Genomic DNA, 20072 nt, shown 5'->3' on the forward strand with positions numbered 1-20072 from the left:
AACTAAAAGAAAAAAAAAAAAAAGGTGTTGGACGATAATTTGTCACCACCAAGATTTGGTAATGGGTTCCCTAATCCCTAGTCACCCACTCCTCAAAAGGGGAAGTATATAAAGTATTCTCTCCTTCCTTTCTGCACGCCTTCAAGGTATAATTGGAAGTACATTCGAGAGGTCCAGGGTTTGGGTCACAGCGAGGGCACAGCACATTTTTCACATCTCTTGCTTCAAAATAACCTAATGACTCTACAACGGAGGCCCTTCTTTCGTTTACAATATTTAACACTGCATCTCCGAATAGGATTGTTGTTAAAATGTAATTTTATTTTGTGACCATTTTCACATACTTGCTTGATAAAAAGAAGACCTTTCTTAAAAAAATGAAATGGCATCCACCTCTTTATTTAGGAAATTAAAGATTGTTAACCACATAATCACAGAAAAGCATAAAATACTAAAAAAAAAAAAAAAAAAAAACTAATGCAAATTTGAAACACTTAACAAAAATGAAACACGATGCTAATATAAGAACACATGGCGGAAGGAAAAATGTAGCATGTAATGAGGTATAAGAACATCTGACAATATAAATTAATTGACGATTCAATCTTGGGGGCCACTATAATAATTATAATGTGAGTTTGAAACCCTTAACAAAAACGAAACATGATGCTAAACTGAACATGTGGCAAGAACAATGATGTAACATGTAACGAGATATCTCGGGTGATTAGTGATTCAGTCTTTGGGGCCATTATAATAAGGAATACATTTTTTTTTCTTTTTAACATGCTGGTAGTTATTGCAAAATATAGTAGTCATTAGCATAATTTACTTTTTTCTCTTTCATTAAATATCATCACAATTTTCAAAATGTGACTGAAATTTATTATCAATATTAAAAGAATCATTTTCTTGTTGTGATTATTTTAAATACTTCAGATTTAGATATGATCTATATAGTTAGTAAAATATATTTAAGAAAATTAAGACCTAATATTAATGCTTTAGGAAACGACCATAGTCTCCTTTCCTGAACATCCCAAATATTTCAGCAAAATATACAGAGAATACTATGCATCTTATTTCCGTGTTTTGATTATGCAAGAATTAAATCCACAGTTCATCATATATCCAGGATGAACAAATACAATATTTCTACAAGTTGGACACACAATTACAGATATATTACGCACTACATCAATTTTTACATCAACATGTCCTGCTTTCATTGAATTTTAATTAAAATAAAAACAAATGCTTATCCTTTCGCTGTAGATTCAAAGTACAATAAGAGTGTGCATAACAACCATCTGCATAACATAAAACAGTAATAAACAAGCAGAAGCTTTCCATTCCACTTGTCTAGTAGACTATAAATACAAGATATAAATATAAAACATCAACAAAATAGCACTTCTAAATATATCTTCTTTCATAACTACATTGAATTTTTTAAAAATAGCTCCTCACCTATAGCTATACATATACAGGTTTTAAATGAAAACTCGAAATAATTTCGGGGATCGTGCAGAATCACCCACTGCTTGGCGCGTTTTTAAGAACTGCACGTACTTGGTATCCATGTATACATCGACCTATTTTCACTTACAAAAAATCCCAGAATTGCACAAAACTGGCATTGGGCACTCCCTTGACTTTATCCGTGTACACATCGACCTATTTTCACTTAAAAGGTCAAACAAAATTGACAAAAATCCAATTCTTCTTACTCTTGTAAAAAGCCCTAAACAAATGCCAAACAAATAAGTGGGCTATTCTGCATTTTACCCATAATTTTGTTTTCATTGCATTATTATATTCATTAACTCATCTACATTACAAACATCCTGACAACATAAATATGTTGTATATATAAATATCTATAACATATTTTTAAAAGGGGCAAATATTAAACTCGCACTGAAAACTACAACACATCTGGTGATACAATATATCAAATATCTTAATATGTGTTTCCTCATAATGAAATCAGTGTATGAAACAGTTCAGGCACCATGCATTTTACCCCATGGTGCCTAACTAAACTCTAAAAGTTTTGTCACCTTTAAATTTTTTGCCCAGAGCCTCTCATAAATTCTAAAAATTTTAACACCCCCTAAATTCTGCTGCCCAGTTCAGCCGTACGGGCTTTCGCACTGACCCCGATATTAAAATGAGTCAAGTTAACAAAAAACTGTGGAAAACAAAGCCTTTAAAAAATAAGTAATCAGCATATTAGATATATACTGATAATAATAATTTTTTTATTTTTATTTAACTCTTTGCTAACATTTTTAACTATTTCAACTACCTTATAAATTTCATTACATATGTTACGGTATAAAAATAAATTTCTGAGCTGTCAATGTGTCTGTTTTCTATGACATAGCTCTTTTACAATAAAGTCTAAAGCATTTCTATAGAATTACAAATAACAGTAGTAGCAGGACATTTACAAGATGCAAAGGTATGCAAATAATAGGTCCAAGCAGAAAATCTAGGAACAGAGGACAGGAATATCTAATTTTTTCTTTAAATTTTATTTATGGTAAATGTAAATAAAGAGGGGAAGAGTGTTGTTTTGGCCCATTTTCAAATTTTGCTTAGATATGCTGTCCCAGAAGAAAAAGAAAATTCAAGATAAATTAATATTTAAAGTTTAATTTGAGCAACGCATTGCATAAAATGACTATAAATATATTTCTATAATTTAAAATATAAAAGAAAATCAATTGAAAATTTTTAGATAAAAATTTAGCAAATCAATAAAAATTACTTGTCTTCCACTTCATCTCAAGTCTGTTACCTTGAGATAATTTTACCAATTAATTTGTAAATCTGCCTAAAGGGGGTCAGTACATATTCAAAGTAGTCAAACTTAGCTTGACTAGTTTATCTATGTTACTGAATATATACTGCCCCTTTTAGAAAGACTTACAAACTAATTTTGCCTAAAATAATCTCAAGGTAACAGGCTTGATATGAAGTGGAAGACAAATTATTTTTCTATTGATTTTTTAAAGAAAAAAGTTCATATTTCTAACTAATAGTTCATATTTAAAATAATTAAAGCCTACTTCTACCTTCTTCTATTATTTAAAAGAAAAAATTAGGTTACAAAACAAAGAGGCTGAATAACACGAAACTTGAAAGAGACCTACGATTTTTGCCTACGATCACATATTTTAAGATTTATATCTAAACAAAATTTCAATTGATTTTTTTTATATTTTGAATTGTAGAAATATATTTATAGTTATCTTTATGCAAGGCATTGCTCAAATTAAAATTTAAACATAATTTATCTTGAATTTTCTTTCTTTTCTTCTGGAACAGCATATGTAAGCAATATCTGAAAATGGGCCTTTTCTTTAGACTTGTACATTTTAATACAAGTGTTGTGCAATGGCTAGTTTACAGGAAGAGTGAAATTTAAAGAATGCTTTTTACCCAAAATAGAATAAAGATTACAAATCACTGAAGAAAAGCGGAAGACAGTTACCCCAATGAGTCCTTTACAAACAAGAGATGCCATGAATAAAATTTAACGCTACCGCTCAATCAATTTAAGAGAAGCAAAATATTTTTTAGCAAACAGTGTTATGAGTAGCAATGTAATCGACTAGAAAATTAAAAACAAGATAATGCTTCTCAACAATAGAAGTAGGTTTGAATATGAGGTAGAGAACTTAAATAAAAAAAATTCATTCGCTTGCTTTTAACCACTGTGACCTGTCTCGTTATAGACAGACAAAGTAGACAGAACAAGCGTCTACGGCCAGCAGGTCACGATGCGGCGAGCCTGCGCAGTATGATCCGCCAATTCTATGACCGCCGTTTGTCCCTGCTACTGGAATTACTCCAGACTAGCGACGTTTTTCGCCAATTTGGCATTGTGCTGATCAAGTTTAGTTTTGAGGTCATCCGACTGAAAGTGAAACTTTTAATTAACACGTTCAGTTTTTAATGGTGATGACTGACTTTTTATCGTCCATAAATCTGCCTATTCTAAACCAAATCATATTTCGAATATCGCTGTTGAGAAAAGAAAAGCATTCGAAAGATAAAATGCACATAAGTGAAAGATATGGAATTAGTATAAATATTAAAAAAAGATGCACTAAGATAATAATGTGATATCTATATATATAGGGTAGATTATCTATATATATGTATATAGGGTATTGTATATAATCAGATAAAACGAAATAAATATGCTTTGATTTAAAAATTTGTGTTGGAGGAAAACTTGGTGTTATATAAATTATAACATGGGTTTGTAACTAGGGATTTTTATTTCGAATGATTGTATAAATCAGTCAATGTCTTTGCCCCCCAAAATTACGTCATGGTATCAAAATGTCGGCCATGATCAAAATGCATAACCTGTTTATTTCTGTTAACAGTTTAATATTAAAAATGACTACATAGGATGCCCGTTTAACTTCATTAATTGTAGTGCTACTCATAGAACCCTTATGAATGATAACAATAAAATATACTTAATGCAATTTCATTATGTAATTTTGTTAATTTTTATGGATGTTCGTTACAAAGAGAAACTGATTATGTATTTAGTATAAAAATATAAATTGGGGAAAACCTTATACAGTCAAAAGTCGTTAATACGGACTCGTCGAGACTTCCTCGATTCCGGATTATCGATTTTTCCGGATAATAGATCATCAGTTTAAATATGGTAAGATGGCATGAAGAAATTACAAAATTAAAAATATGAAACCGTAATTTATGAAATAAAGAACAATTATGATCTAAAGGGTATCAAAATTTACAAAAAGAAAAAGCTTAATATTTATTTGTTTACTTTATTAAACATTTCTTTCAATGTAAGTTGTTTAAGTTGGTTCGTTTCATGTGATAATACTTTCTCTTTAATTCTATTATACAGACATAATTTCTTGTTTAGTTACAAAGTTCCGCTGTTCAAGTCCTATAATTGCTGTGTCGAGAATACCGAATAAATCGAAATAAAATAAAATAAAAACATCTGCCCTGAAGATAAGGATAGTGCTGACAGATCAACTTCCAATTGATTGCGCGCCGCGGCGTTTCCCCCCCTCTTCCGCCACAGAGCAGCGTGAAATTGATAAACAGATTTCCGATTTCGAAACATACTTTCGATTTGTAGATCCTTTACATATTAGTAAATATATATCGGAAATTCTATTTGACACAATCGAAAGTTCAAGCTTGCTTTTATAAAATTGCTCCAACAGTCTGCAAAAAATAATAAGACGGATCCAATTCGAAGATTAAGGAACAACGCAATCTGCAACATTAACTGAATTAGATAATTTTAGCTTAGCTTATACCGTCCGTTATACGTTAAACGCGCATGCGTAAACATATTATGCACATGCGCACACGCATATTTGCAGCTGTAAAGGTCTTACGCGCACGCGCAGAAAGTTTGTAGCTTCGTAGTTTGTAGTTTGAAGTCCGGATTATAGATCATTCCGAATTATTGGTGTTCGAATTAACGACTTTTGACTGTATTTTACTTGCTGTCTCTGACATAAATTCTGCTGGATGACATTTCCTTCAATGATGACGTAATGTTCTATTGTGGGAATAAATTTTGACACAATGTGGACACATGAAATTATTTTCACTTGTGCCCATGTTAAAACGCTGTACACTACTTTGCGAGTTTGAATATACCGCATTTTGTGACTGCGCTATGACAAAGAACATCTGTCCGTTACTGTTTTTACAGTATGTAAAGTTTTCGTTTTTTTGTAGCCAATTTGAAACAATGTATGTTTTATTATTTTTTTTCAAGTGTTTCGAAGGTGTGTAGGGAAAATACTGGTACACTTTTAGATTCATGTTTTTTGTTTTTATATGAGTTTTTATGTAAAGTAAATTTGTTTCTTTTTTCGGTTTTTGATCTCAAATTTATCGGGAAAACGAAACATGTTTTCAAAGCATATTAATCAACTTTTATGAAGCTTTAATTCATTTTCCCCGATGCGTTCTGAATTGTAGTTTTAATAAAGGGAGATTAATTTTTATATTTTTATTATTTTATACATATTTTCCCTTTTTGCATGTTTAGTTTTCGAGTTTGTACTACTATGATCATTTTTATTTTGAATTGTTTAGATTCCCTTTACAAGGATGCAATAATTAATTTTGTTGAAGAATTGCCTCCAATTTACTTTTAACTTTAAATGTGTTAAGTTTATTCGTTTACAACGATATACGCGAAAATCACGCCAACACACCGCTTTGTGACTTCGGTGGTGATGAACAAAAATCATCGCCAAACTCTTACAACCCCTCATATTGGTCGCAGATAATATTTCGCATCCGCGCCGCATTGTGACCCTGCTGTACCTAGACGCTTGTGTAAACAGATGTCTTGTTTTGCACCCGCTAAGTCTTTCTGCACCTATGGGCGAAAAATCAAGCATAGGTGCGAAGGAAAGGTATAAAAACATTCACACGATCAAGATCGTTGAAGTCAATGCCTCCACGCAAAGCTCCCTCCCTCTAGCTAAGTTTATGAGATGGGAAGAAAGTCATTTATTTAATAAAACTTTAAAATTTCGTTTCCCCCCAGAAATATTACTTACTCCTTTGTTGGTTACTCCTTCCAGAAATACTCCTTTGTTGGTTTATTATCACTTTTTAAGTTCGATATTTTTTCATTCATAAATATTGCTTATATATATGTATAATTGCCTTCTGATAGTTTATTTATAGCTTTATACTATATCTATAGACAGAAAAAAGAGTCTAGTGTAAAAAAAACAAAAACTATGGGATGGCAAAGATATGTCGAGAAAACTGTACTGTTCCGTTCAAAACGGAACTTATTGCTCTGTGTCTACGACCATAACCCGAACATTTAGCCAATATGGGATCATTTTTAGTGAATGATTTAAAAGTTTTTGTATTTTTGACATGCTCACTGTAATGGTTTTACGACAGAACATCAAGAATATTAGAGCCTATAAAATTATTTAGTAATCCTAAAGGTAAGTAAGGAGTGTAACATGGCAAGTCTCCTCATGGTGCACCCTGGATAATGCTTTGCAGCTTTAAATCTGCTACAGCTTTGCCGCTCTCTCTTGTCTTCGTTTTGATGATGATTTCGAAATATAATACAAATTTTTCTTTTAAGAACATTCAACGATTGAGAATTCTCCAATTGTTGCAACTCTCAGGGCTACATCCTGCAGGTTACAAATTAAATAATCACAGCAGGGATTTTTAATATAAAGATTTAATATGGATATCTCACACAAGCTGTAAACGTTAAATTACTCTATAAAGTGCATACATACAACTGAGTGAAAAGGGAATTTCCCCGCTTAGTTCGCAGTTAAAGAAAAAAAAGAATAATAAAAAATAGTCCAATCAAATGCGGAGCTCCGTCTGTCGACCTTCGCCGAACCGTTACGTGGTCGTCTGTCTGCAGCAACCGCCTCCAACATTCTCCTCCCTTTGAGTCGACTTCAGGTTGGCTCAAAGACATACAGTACCTGGTCGAAGAGATCCAATTTCTGAGGTACCTTGATCACACGTCCAAATCTTGACACTTTAGCACCTTGCAGGATGTTACTAGAGTCATTTAAAGAGTCAATAGAATCTGAATGCTCATCACTAGAAATAGAAGAACTAGGATTAGTAAAAGAGTTATCGTGCATGTGATCAGTGGGTGTGTCCGTTAACTGCACTTCCAATGGAAAGACTCGCTGAATGGGACGAAGTAGCGTACCAGCTTGAGTCTTTAGTTCTACAGTTCTCCCCTTGCTATCTTTCCCAGGAATTAGTCGAATGACCTTAGCTAAAGGCCAATGCATCCGTTTTTTGATGTCATCTCCTATTAGGACAATTTCACCCAACCGTAGCTCTGACGATGGATCCTTCTTATTTTGAACCAGAAGGCCTAAATATTCTTTCCTAAATCTATGTCTTAAATCATTAAGCAGTTTTGGCGATGTCTAGCCCTTTTTCGAAGACCTTTCGAATCGCAAGAAATCAACATCGGGAACACCTAAGCTACGATTCTCGATGAGAAACATGGCTGGGGAAAGTGGAATTAAATCATCCGAATTTTCGGACAGATAGGTAAGAGGTCTAGAGTTAATTATTGACTCGCAATCGCACAATACTGTGTACAACTCCTCGGTTGTTAGAACCGCGCTACCGAATGTCCTTCTCAACAGTTTCTTAACTACACGAACTAACCTCTCCCACCAAAGGGCATCAGAAAATGAACGAGGGTAAGTGCCTCTTGAAAGCATATCTGCCGCGTTTAAATCACCTGGAAGATGGCGCCAACACTGAAAAGGAATCAGACTGTTTATTTCTTCTACTCTCTTCGCGAACACTGACCAATCACCACGGTTCTCCATCCACCAGAGTGCTACCATAAAAACACTCCATGCAATAATTTTCAAATCAGGCAAATCTAAGGCGGCGTATACTGAGTGAACCAGTCTCGCGCCAATGCAACAGGCCATCAATTCTAACCGGGGTATTGTCAGAGATTTTAACGGCGCTACCCTGAATTTGGCTCTGATCAATCGAATTTTGACTCCCACGGGCGTTACATTTCTAATATAAACACATGCACCATAGAAGTTCTTACATGCATCAACGAATAGATGCAGCTCTGAATTCTCATTTATCTGTACATATCGTGGAATACTAATTTTCTCAAGATATTTAATTTCATCCTGCCACTTCTGAAAAGTTTTTTGAATGTTACCTGGCAAGGGATCATCCCATTTTAATTTCATAGTCCAAGCCTTCTGTAATAGTAACTTAGGTAACAAGGTAGTTGGACGCAAAAAACCCTGCGGATCAAAAATTTTGTGTACCATAGCCAAAATATTATGTTTACTTATCTCATTATTCATTGAATAATTAAGATTACATTTTAATATATCGTTATCCAAATCCTATAAGATTCCAATAAGAGAAGTTATACCTGAACTACGGGAAATACAAGGACCTGGAACATTGCTTTCCCAACCCCGTAGGTTAAAACATCTCCGAGCCATTACTTCTGCAGCCTTAACTATAAAATTTTCTTGCTGTTTGATATCGTGAACCCCAGTGACACAAGTGTCAACATAAAATGAATGCTTTAATTTTTGGGTCACATCGTCAAACTCGGCAGGGGAATTATCCAAGGGAGGCTCTATCGATGCAGAGAGTTGGAACGGAGATGAACAAACGCTGAACACCACTCTGCAGTGTCTGTAAATCATAGGTTCTTCAAGAGTTGGAAGAAAAAAACCTCAAATAATCTCTGTGTTCTGGGATAATACTCAGCTGAAGAAATGCTTTTCTATGTCCGATGATAAACCAACAGAATACAATCTAAACCTGTCAATTATATCAGGTATGACTTCAATTAAATTCGGCCCTCTATTTAAACAATCATTTAGGGACGGTTGATTTCTCTCTCGGGCTGAAGCGTCGATCACCGGCCTTACCTTCATCGTCTGGCTAGTATGCTTTATAACAGGTCTATGGGGCAAATAATAACTCAAATTATCAATTTCAGTTTCAGGAATCTTTTCTATTATTTTTAGGTCTTCCCATTGCTTAAAAACTACCTTATAGTCATCTAACTGATTTTCCTCATTAATTCGTTGACACATTCTTTGATGTCTTTCAAAAGTCATAGACTTATTGTTAGGTAAAAGAATTTCAGATTTAAAGGGTAGTGGCAATTCATATCGGCCATCAGAAAGAACATTTAAATTCTCTTTAAATTGCTTAACGGTGTTAGAGTGAGCAAGTTTACGTTTAACATCTTCAGTTGGGTCTGTTATGCCAGTGGCATCTAAATTCCAGAGTTCGGTTACGCTAAGATTAGCACAATGCAACGAAACTACATTATTTCACAAATTATTTTGTAGTAATGCTGGAATAGTAGCTGAAGTAGATTCTTTAGATAAGCTGTTTACTTTACCAATCACAGTGTATCCTTACACCAGAGTTCAGTTTCAGAGAACTGCCAGTAATAATGTCCCCAATAGCATCTGCTCCTAAAAGCAATTCAATGTCATATTCTTTAGCCTGCAAATCAGACAAGGTAATATTTCTTTCTTTTAATTCTTTTAGGGTATTGGGATCAACTACTTTTGGAACAACACATCCACATATTTTGTTCTGAGAAAGTACTTCAAAGTTATGGTCATATGTGCCCTCAAAATTTCATAAATTAACATCAAACACTAAATGGGAATGAGGACTTCTCTCTCTTCTCCCAAACAAACCGTGTACTATAAGGGTTTGTTTCGAATTAGGACGTAGTTGCAAAAACGCGATCGCCCTTTCTGAAAGATAAGATTTCTGAGAACAACTGTCCAAAATCGTACGAACTGTAAGTTGTCTACCCTCAAATACTATTTTTAAAACAAGTGTTTGCAAATACACATTTTCATTAACAGTTGACTGATTAGACAACACATTACTTGAAATAACAGTACAGTCGGTCACAAAAGTATTCGAACACCGGTACCCTATGAGAAAATGACAAAATGGCGTTTTTTTCTCTTTCCTTCGTGTCATTCCATTCTAGGTGTTTCTTCTTTCCCCATCCTAGAGAACGGGAAATGACCGCTCACCCCGCCTCTCACTCTGTTTGAATGGGGACGCCATTTTGTGAAAAGCGGACGACCCCATCTTGGAAGAACGGAAAATGACCGCTCACCACGCCTCTCACTTTGTTTGAATGGGGACGCCATTTTTGGCGACTTTGGAAGTCTGCACCCCGCTGTTTCTGAATTCGGAAAGCCATTTTGGGAAAAACGGACCTTCTAAACTTGGAGAATGGAAATGAACACTCTATATACCCTTTTTCTCTCTTTGAATTAAGTAGCCATTTTGAGACTCCCTAAGCTCGGAAAACTGGAAATGAACGCTCTACACGATTTCTCGCTCTCTTTGAAATGGGTCAACAAACTTTGGAAAAAATTGAAATGAACGTTCTACACAATCTCTCTTTTGAAATGGGTAAGTCATTTTAGGATCCTCCCCCTTCTAACCTCGGAGAATGGAAATGAACGCTCTACACCCTCTTTCTTTGCAATGAGTAGCCATTGTGAAACTCTCCCATCTTGGAAAACTGAAAATGAACGCTCTACACCCTCTCTCTTTGAATTGCGTAGTCATTTTGGGATCCTCCCATCCTGGAAAATGGAAAATGAACGTTTTACACCTTCTCTCTCTCTGAAATGGGAAGCCACCAAGATTGGTATATATATAATATTTTTTTATTGTTATCATGACCCTCTTACAATTTGTTACAAAAAAAATTTTTTTCGTACATTTCCGATGTGATTTCAGAAGTGCAATCCTATAACTGTTCAATTTCATACGAGGATAATTGATCAAAACAATTTTTGACCCACCCATCCGTATTATTTTCTTCTTCTTCAGGATCCATCAAACTTTGTAAGACCATATAAGCCTTCCTTATAGGAAAGGCTGGATATTCCTCAGGCTGTCTTGAAACACTTGGAGTTTCTTTGGGATGAGTGGGGGATCCACGATGTCTGGACCCGGCTGAGATTCTATCTCCATGACCATTGGACACGTTGGAACTTCTGGACCCGACTGAGATTCTATCTCCATGATCTTTGAACATGTTGGAACTTCTGGAGCCGGCTGAGGTTTTACGACCTCCATGATCTCTGGACACGTTGGAGAAGAAGAAGAGGATGTTGGAAGAGGTTCTGGACACGTCTGAGAGAAGACCGAAAGAGGCTGCCTGTCTGAACCCGTCTTCGAAGAAGAAAAGGATTCCAGGTTCTTGAATGAATCTTCCTCGCCAGGCATGTTGCGATAAGTCGACCGTTTTTTTAATTGGTAATTTTTTCTCTTCTTCTTCCTCCTCTTCCTCCTCATCCTCTTGAATGGTGATGACTTCGATTTCTTTCCATTGACTCGTTCCGGGCCAGGACGGTTTGATCCATCTCCACTTATCATCTAAAGAAGGTGTTTAGTATTTTTCGTACCAAACGAATTACTAGTGTGTTTTTGCAACATTAGATGGCGTTGCCGCCTGATGATTCAATTCTGGTTGCTATGGTAACGAGCTTTCAACTCATAATTTATGTGATTTGTATTCTATTCTTTTTTTTGTTTTATTAATTGCTACTGTGCATGGAGTGATGTGAGCTGTGTCGTCACGTGGACGGCATTCCTTCTATTTCAAAGTGTTATGTAAAATAAACAAGTGATATATTACAGTCCACTTACCTTTTTTTGTGAACTAATTCATAACATTTCTGGTCCTAGCGACCGGAGAGAAGAGTTAGCGATCTTTGGATATGATGTGATTTATTCAAATATTAGCAAGTTAAATCACTTTCGATTTGTGGATTAATAAACAGCTTAGTGTTCTTTCGATTCGATTTGTGGAATATTTTCGTGGCATGGTGTAGCGTAGAAACATCAACATTGGGGTGAGTACGTTCCAATATTTCATCTTCTTTTGCTAGAGTTGTTAGTATAATATTTATTGTTATTCATAATGGCTGATTTGAAACCAGTTTTAACTAAAAAGAAGGTTCTAAAAAGCAATATAACAACATTTAAAGGCAAGGTAAATTCGAATTTAGAACAAGCAGAAATTTTAGAGGTAAAGTTGTTCGAAACAAAACTAAATGCTTTTAACAGTGAGCTTCGTTCTATTTATGAGGAAATATTTTTGTTGTGTCCTGAAAAAGATTGTGATACATTCATTACGGAACAACAAACAATACAAGAAACTTTAGATGAATTATGGATAGCTATAAATAAAAAGTTACAGAAACTTTCCAGTGACTCTGTTATCGAAACAAGTAGTGCAGCAAAAGTAAATTCGTCTGACGTTCGATTACCAAAATTAGAACTTTCTACCTTTACAGGGGAAAATATAGATGAGTGGATTAGTTTCTATGATCTTTTTAAGGCTAGTGTAGATAACAATCCGAATATTTCTAAATGTCAGAAGTTTCAATATTTAAAAGCTTCTTGTAAAAAAAAGGCTCTGTCTATTATTGAGTCAATTCCTATTTCTGATGCTAATTATGATATAGCGTTGCAACTTTTACAGGAACGTTATTCTAATAAAAGAGAATTAACTAATGCATTAATCCGTAAAATGTTTAACTTGCCAAATGTTTCTGATTCAGCTCAAGCTATTTTACATTGTGTTGATGTAGTGAATGAATGTATACGCTCTTTGAAAACTCTTAAGCTAGAAGTTTCTGATCTTTCTGATGTTCTTTTTGTTTATCTGATAACTGAGAAATTAGATAAAAACATAAAATTTTGGTGGGAAAGAACTTTGAAAAAAGATGAATTAGGTACTTTAGATAATTTACTCGAGTTTCTAAAAGACCACGCTAGAACCCTGCAGAATAGTAGAAACCAATCTAAAGATTTTAGGAAATTTTCTAATTCCAAATTAACTTCTTTAGTGTCGAGTAAAAACAGTTGTATAATGTGCAAGGAAGATCATTCTCTTCACAAATGTGCTAAGTTTTTAAACTTAAGTGTCCAAAAAAGAATCGAATTTTTTAAGAAACACAAACTTTGTTTTAATTGTTTATCTTCTCAGCCTCATTTAATGAAAAACTGTCGTAGTTTACATAAATGTATGACGTGTAAGTTACCTCATCATACTGTTCTTCATTTTGATCGAAATATCAAAACTAGTGAAAATGAGAAACCAAAACAAACGTCCTCACTCTCCCCCAAAGCCGAAGCGTTCTTACCAAAGAATGAAGTCGTTACAAATGCCACAACATGTACAGGACAATTTAGTTATTCTAAAGGTGAATCAAAACGTGTATTACTGTGTACTGCTCTCATTAAAGTTAGTGATTCCAATGGTAAAGCCATCCCTTGCAGGGCTTTACTAGACTGTGGCAGTGAAGCCAGCTTTATAAGTGAAGAGTGTGTCAGTAAACTAAAGTTAGGCAGATTTAACAAAAAAATTGAAGTATCGTGCCTTGGTTCGTTCAACACTGTAACAAGTGGAGAAGTGGAATTAATCTTTACCCTGCACTTTGAGTCAAATTCCAAATTTCGAACATATGCATTCGTGATTCCAAGGATAACTTCAGATGTGCCTAACGTGTCGCTTCCTTCTAAAATTGCGAATCATTTTGACGATCTAGTCTTAGCTGATCCTAAGTTCTATGAAAGAAAACCAATAGATATTTTGTTAGGTGTAAATGTATTTTTTACTATGCTTAAGGGAGACATCATAAAGAGAGGAGAATCATTACCCTTTGCAATTTGTTCTCAGTTGGGTTGGATCATTTCCGGGAACACTATTACTGATTATTCGAATCTAACTAACACTTTTACAGTGAATAATCTTCAGTTGAATACAAACGAATTAGTTGAAAGATTTTGGTCTTTAGACTCCATTCCGGAAGTCAAACGTATTTCAAGTGAAGATAAAAAATGTGAAGAGTTCTTTAAAACAACACACTTCCGTGATCAAAATGGTCGTTATGTAGTGAAACTTCCATTTAAAGATAACCCTTCAAGGTTGGGTAATTCTAAAGATCTTGCTTTACAAAGATTTAAATCTTTAGAGAGAAATCTCTTAAGATCTCCTGATACATATGATATGTATAAACATTTCATGAAGGAATACTTGGATCTCGGGCACATGGAACCAGTCCGTAGTTCAGTGTCCCCAAGTCAGGCATACTACATGCCACATCATGCAGTAATTAAGGAATCTAGCTCTACGAGTAAAATACGTGTGGTATTTAATGCTACTAGTAAGTCTTCATCAGGACTCTCTCTTAACGACATATTAATGACAGGTCCCAGAATACAACAAGAGCTGTTTCCAGTTTTGGTCAAATTCAGATGTTACCCAGTAGTTGTCACAGCTGATATCATGAAAATGTTTAGACAAATTCTAGTTAACGAAGAGGATAGAAACTTTCAAAGGATATTTTGGCGGGACCGTCCAAGTGATCCTATTCAAGAATTTCGGCTTAATACTGTCACATACGGCACTGCCTCGGCTCCATATTTGGCTACTCGGGCTTTATACCAACTTGCCTACGATGAGCAGAATAACTATCCTTTAGCTTCGAAGGCTGTACTTCAAAACTTTTTTGTAGATGATTGTTTGGTAGGTGCTCAAAACACTGAAGAGTGCAAAAATCTAGTAAATCAACTCTTGCAAATGTTGGAACGTGGAGGATTTCTTCTGCGTAAATGGTCATCCAATGACTTGTCAGTGTTAGAGAATATACCCCAGGAGTTGAGAAATGATTCTGAGGCTATGAAAATTCAAGACGATAGCTCAATCAAAGTTTTAGGAATTAATTGGAACCCCCGTGAAGACTACTTTAACTTTTCCGTATCCATTTCTGGTGAAAGGCTTAAATACTCTAAAAGAGATATCCTTTCTGATTTAGCGAAAATATTTGACCCATTGGGTTGGCTTGCTCCTTGTATTATTTATGTCAAAATCTTGATACAAGAGATGTGGAAACTCCATTTATCGTGGGATGAACCTGTTAGTTATGAGATTGCTAACAAATGGAAGACTTTCCGAAATGATTTACATCTTATTCAACAATTAAAAATACCGAGATTTGTTTTGATTCCTGATGTGAACTATATTGATATCTGTGCTTTTTGTGATGCCTCCGAGAAAGGCTACTGTGCAGCAATTTATTTGCGTTCAATGTCACGTAATTTGGACATCAAAGTAACACTCTTAACATCAAAAACAAGAGTTGCTCCTCTGAAAGTGCAATCATTACCTCGATTAGAGTTATGCGCCGCAGTTTTGTTAGTGAATTTGCTTAAATCAGTGTTAGAACATTTAGAGTTTCCTATACGTAAAGTTTTGGCCTGGACAGATTCAACTGTTGTACTGTCCTGGATTTCTGCAGAACCATACCGTTGGGTTCCCTTTGTTGCAAACCGCGTTGCTAAAATACAGAATACAATTCCTAATGTAAGGTGGAACCATATCAATGGAAAGCGGAACCCAGCTGATTCAGGTACAAGAGGAATGTTTCCAGCAGAATTTCTGAAGTGTGAACGATGGTTCATTGGACCTACTTGGTTATATTCACAAGATTTCGAACCATGTCCTGACAGTGAACATCTTTCTGATGTAGATTATGAAGGAGTTCGTAGAGAAGAAAGAAAAACTTGCATTTCAGTATCTTGTGCGGTAAAGGAAAATGACATTTTTAAACGGTATTCATCTTGGACAAAATTACGTCGTATAGTTGCATTATGCCTAAGATTTATTTACAACTGTCGAAACTTCTCCGAAAATCGTTTGAGAGGTTTTCTGACAACCGATGAGCTTCGATTAGCTACAAAAACAGTGATAAAAAATGTCCAAGAATCATATTTTCCTCAAGAGCTCTCTTATTTAAAAACATCGAGAGAATTAAAAGGTGTGAGCAGCCGAGTAATACAATTAACTCCCTTCCTTGACGAAGAAGGCGTCATTCGAGTAGGTGGTCGCTTAAAAAATGCAAACATTCCTGAAAATAGCAAACATCCTATTTTGCTTCCAAAGGAAGGACATGTCACTAATCTCATCGTAACTCATTACCATGTCAATTATTTGCATGCTAGTCAAGAATTATTAATAAGCACTTTACGAATGCAGTTTTGGATTCTTGCGGTGAGAAGCGTAGTGAGAAAGATTATTCACAGATGTATTCCTTGTATTAGAAATCGAGGCAAGACTGTGACCCAGATAATGGGTGATTTACCCTCGCCCAGAGTTCAACCATCAAGACCTTTTGCAGTCACCGGTGTTGACTATGCTGGTCCATATTCTATTAAGTCCCAAGTTGGGAGAAGAACAAAAACTTTCAAGTGTTACATATCCATTTTTGTGTGTTTCTCAACAAAAGCTGTACACTTGGAGTTAGTCAGTGATTTATCAACTTCAACGTTTTTAGCAGCTCTAAAAAGATTTATCGCCCGACGAGGCAAACCGTCTAAAATTTCGAGTGACTGTGCTACTAACTTCAAAGGTGCTAGTAAGGAACTGAAGGAGATTTATAAAAATGCAGCTCGCATTGAGAAAAGCAGTGAATTATGTGACTACATTACCTCAGAAGGTATAACTTGGTTATTTAATCCTCCGACATCTCCTCACTACGGTGGCTTGTGGGAATCTAATGTGAAATCCATGAAATTTCATCTTAAACGAGTATTAGGATCCAAACTTCTAACTTACGAGGAATTTTTAACAGTGCTTACACAAGTGGAAGCGTGTATGAATTCCCGTCCTCTTTGTGCGATGTATAGTGATCCAAACGACTTTAGTGCATTGACTCCAGGTCATTTTCTGATTGGAGCCCCTTTGCTTGCCATTCCGGAATCTGACTTGAGTGATGTGAAATCTTCACGACTTAAACGTTGGTCTCTAGTTCAACAGACTGTGCAACATTTTTGGAAACGATGGTGTGCAGAATATTTAACAACACTCCAACAACGTGCTAAGTGGTTTCGTGCGTCACCAAATCTAAAATGTGGTGATTTAGTTCTGATCAAAAACGAACAACTGCCTCCAAACCAATGGAAAATTGGAAGAATTGCTTTAATTCATCCAGGTAGTGATAAAAAAGTTCGAGTGGCTACAATCCATACAGCCGCTGGTGATTTCAAACGAGCTGTTACTAAATTGTGTCTTATCCCCAATCATGACTAATATGAACTATGAACTATTAACTTTTTTCATATTATTGAACTTTAATTTTAGTTATATTTCCAGTTAAGTTTTTTTTGTTAATGTTATTATGTATGCTTTAACTATTTGTCTTTTTTGAACCCTTACAAGGCTTCAAGGCCGGGGGCTATGTTTAGTATTTTTCGTACCAAACGAATTACTAGTGTGTCTTTGCAACATTAGATGGCGTTGCCGCCTGATGATTCAATTCTGGTTGCTATGGTAACGAACTTTCAACTCATAATTTATGTGATTTGTATTCTATTCTTTTTTTGTTTTATTAATTGCTACTGTGCATGGAGTGATGTGAGCTGTGTCGTCACGTGGACGGCATTCGTTCTATTTCAAAGTGTTATGTAAAATAAACAAGTGATATATTACAGTCCACTTACCTTTTTTTGTGAACTAATTCATAACAGAAGGAATAGGAGAAAGTGGCCGTGGGTTCTGCTTCTCTAGAAACGTCATCGGCGTTTGAAAAGAAATCTCCTTTTCTAATTGTTTCCACGGGCATCGATCCACGAGAAAGAGGCTCTTCTGGTTCGTGAGGATGAGGTAGCACATTTTTGGAGGGATGACGTAGGTTTGGAAAGGTCTTAGAATATCTTTCTTAAATTTCGTCCTGTTGGCGACGTTAAAACTTCTTTCCTGGAGATGGGGCGACGAGAATTCGTAATAGACGAGGGGGGAGGCTGTGGTCTGAACAATTTGCACTTCGTCCAAAGCCGTCGTTCTCACTCCAAACGTAAAGTATCTTTTCGTGAGAAAAATATTCCTCCATCGAAAAGTCATGCGCGGATCCGTATATCTGCGATCTGTTTGAATAGGCCGTCTCAAAGCTCGATCCACCCGGTTCCAAGAGATGGGAGATTCCTCTTTCGTTTGTTGAGATTCGAATAAATTCCTATACAGGTTCTGAACGAGCAGGTCGGAGGATTTGACATCCTGCTTGAAAGAGACGATGGCTCGATAAGTTGGTAAATATGGAATAAATTTCGCACAATGACATGCCAGAAAGATTTTCAAGTTTTGTGATTTGCGTGAGCGACTTCAAATCCTCTACACCCGAAATCGGTTGAGTCGGAAAAACATCGAACAGCGACATGGCTCCTAATGGAATAATCTCGCTCAGTGCTCTCGCCTTTTTATACACACACACAGAGTCTCTATGACGTCGTAGTTTCATTCATTTTTGTTTATATATATCTATCTTTTCCAAGAAATCTTATCTTCCTGACTTATTTCTTTTTGGGTGGGTTGGAATGCGGAAGTGAAAGTCATCATGAACCAACCTTGAACTTCCTATTTTTTTCAGTTACTTTTTCTATCCCAAGGACGCCCAGAGATACAGAGATGAAGAAGGCGGGAACTCTCTCTACATATATAAAATAGAAAAAGAGAACCAAACAGTTGTATGTTTTGGGGAAGAAGTCGATCATCATGAGGAATCCCCAGCTCACCACACATATCCCTTTCAAATATAAAAATTTTGAACTTTCCTTTTATATCATTCAAGGAGTCATTTACTTGAAAGCCTCCGATTTTTCAAAATGTGAGGGATATCATATCGTGGGGAGCTACCACAAGATGCGGGACCACCTTCTGGCCGATGAAAAAATTTTCACGGCACGTGAAATTTCAACTTTAGATTCAGAAATTTTGTCGATGAAAGGAGCCAAATATCATTACACGTCTACATTTCTAACCCTCCCGCAAATGAACCATATCATGAATCGTCATGAGAAGAAAAAGGGGATTCTCGTTCATTTTAGCGATTGGTTGCACAAATTTCTGCACGAAACTCTCTCGATCGTGACGACTGGGAAGAATCCAAATTATATTCTAGAGGACAATCATCTGAACGAGACCAAGACTTTTCAAAAAATTATCGAGCAAGAAAAGATAGAATGGTTGAAAAGCTACCACATCTCTCTCACCGATGATGAGGATGAGGAGGCGGAGGAACCTGTTCAGAAAAAGAAAAAGTCTTTCCAAAAAAGTCTATCCTCATCCATGAGGACGAGGAGACGAAGGATTCTGTTCGGGTTCATCTCCACCCTTTGTCAAAACCCCTCGAGAACGAAAAATCAAACCCTTTATCAAAACCCCTCGAGGATGAAAAACCTCTTCATTTATCAAGAACCCTCGAGAATGAGGAAGGACCTGTGCTCCCTTTGTCACGACCTCTCGAAGAGGAAGAACCTCTCGATTTGTCAAGACTCTCCGAGGATAAGGGAACCGAAACTTCTCTCCCTTTGTCAAAACCCCTCGAGGAGGAGGGACAGCTCAATTTCTCAAGACAGGATTCTCCTATATGTCTTGAGGATCCGAGAGAAATCATTCCTACTGAAAA

At 35.8% G+C, this 20072-nt stretch overlaps 1 protein-coding gene across 3 annotated transcripts in view; it reads right to left on the reverse strand.

Annotated features, from left to right (window-relative positions):
- LOC118194468 (protein NipSnap homolog 3A-like) overlaps window positions 1–3755 on the reverse strand; it is a 39754-nt gene extending 35999 nt beyond the window's left edge. For 2 of the 3 annotated variants that reach the window (XM_085825769.1, XM_085825767.1), the window contains exon 1: window positions 3503–3755. In XM_085825769.1, the coding sequence (XP_085681895.1) occupies window positions 3503–3535 (33 nt within the window). In that variant the 5' untranslated portion in view covers window positions 3536–3755. The remainder of the gene's footprint in view (window positions 1–3502) is intronic. The other variant, XM_085825768.1, reaches the window with a different exon arrangement.
- Between the last annotated feature and the right edge of the window lie 16317 nt (window positions 3756–20072).

Source organism: Stegodyphus dumicola, chromosome 10 (assembly GCF_044657685.1).
Source record: "Stegodyphus dumicola isolate Sdum_Otavi_A_Nest chromosome 10, ASM4465768v1".
Taxonomy (NCBI): Eukaryota; Metazoa; Arthropoda; class Arachnida; order Araneae; family Eresidae; genus Stegodyphus; species Stegodyphus dumicola.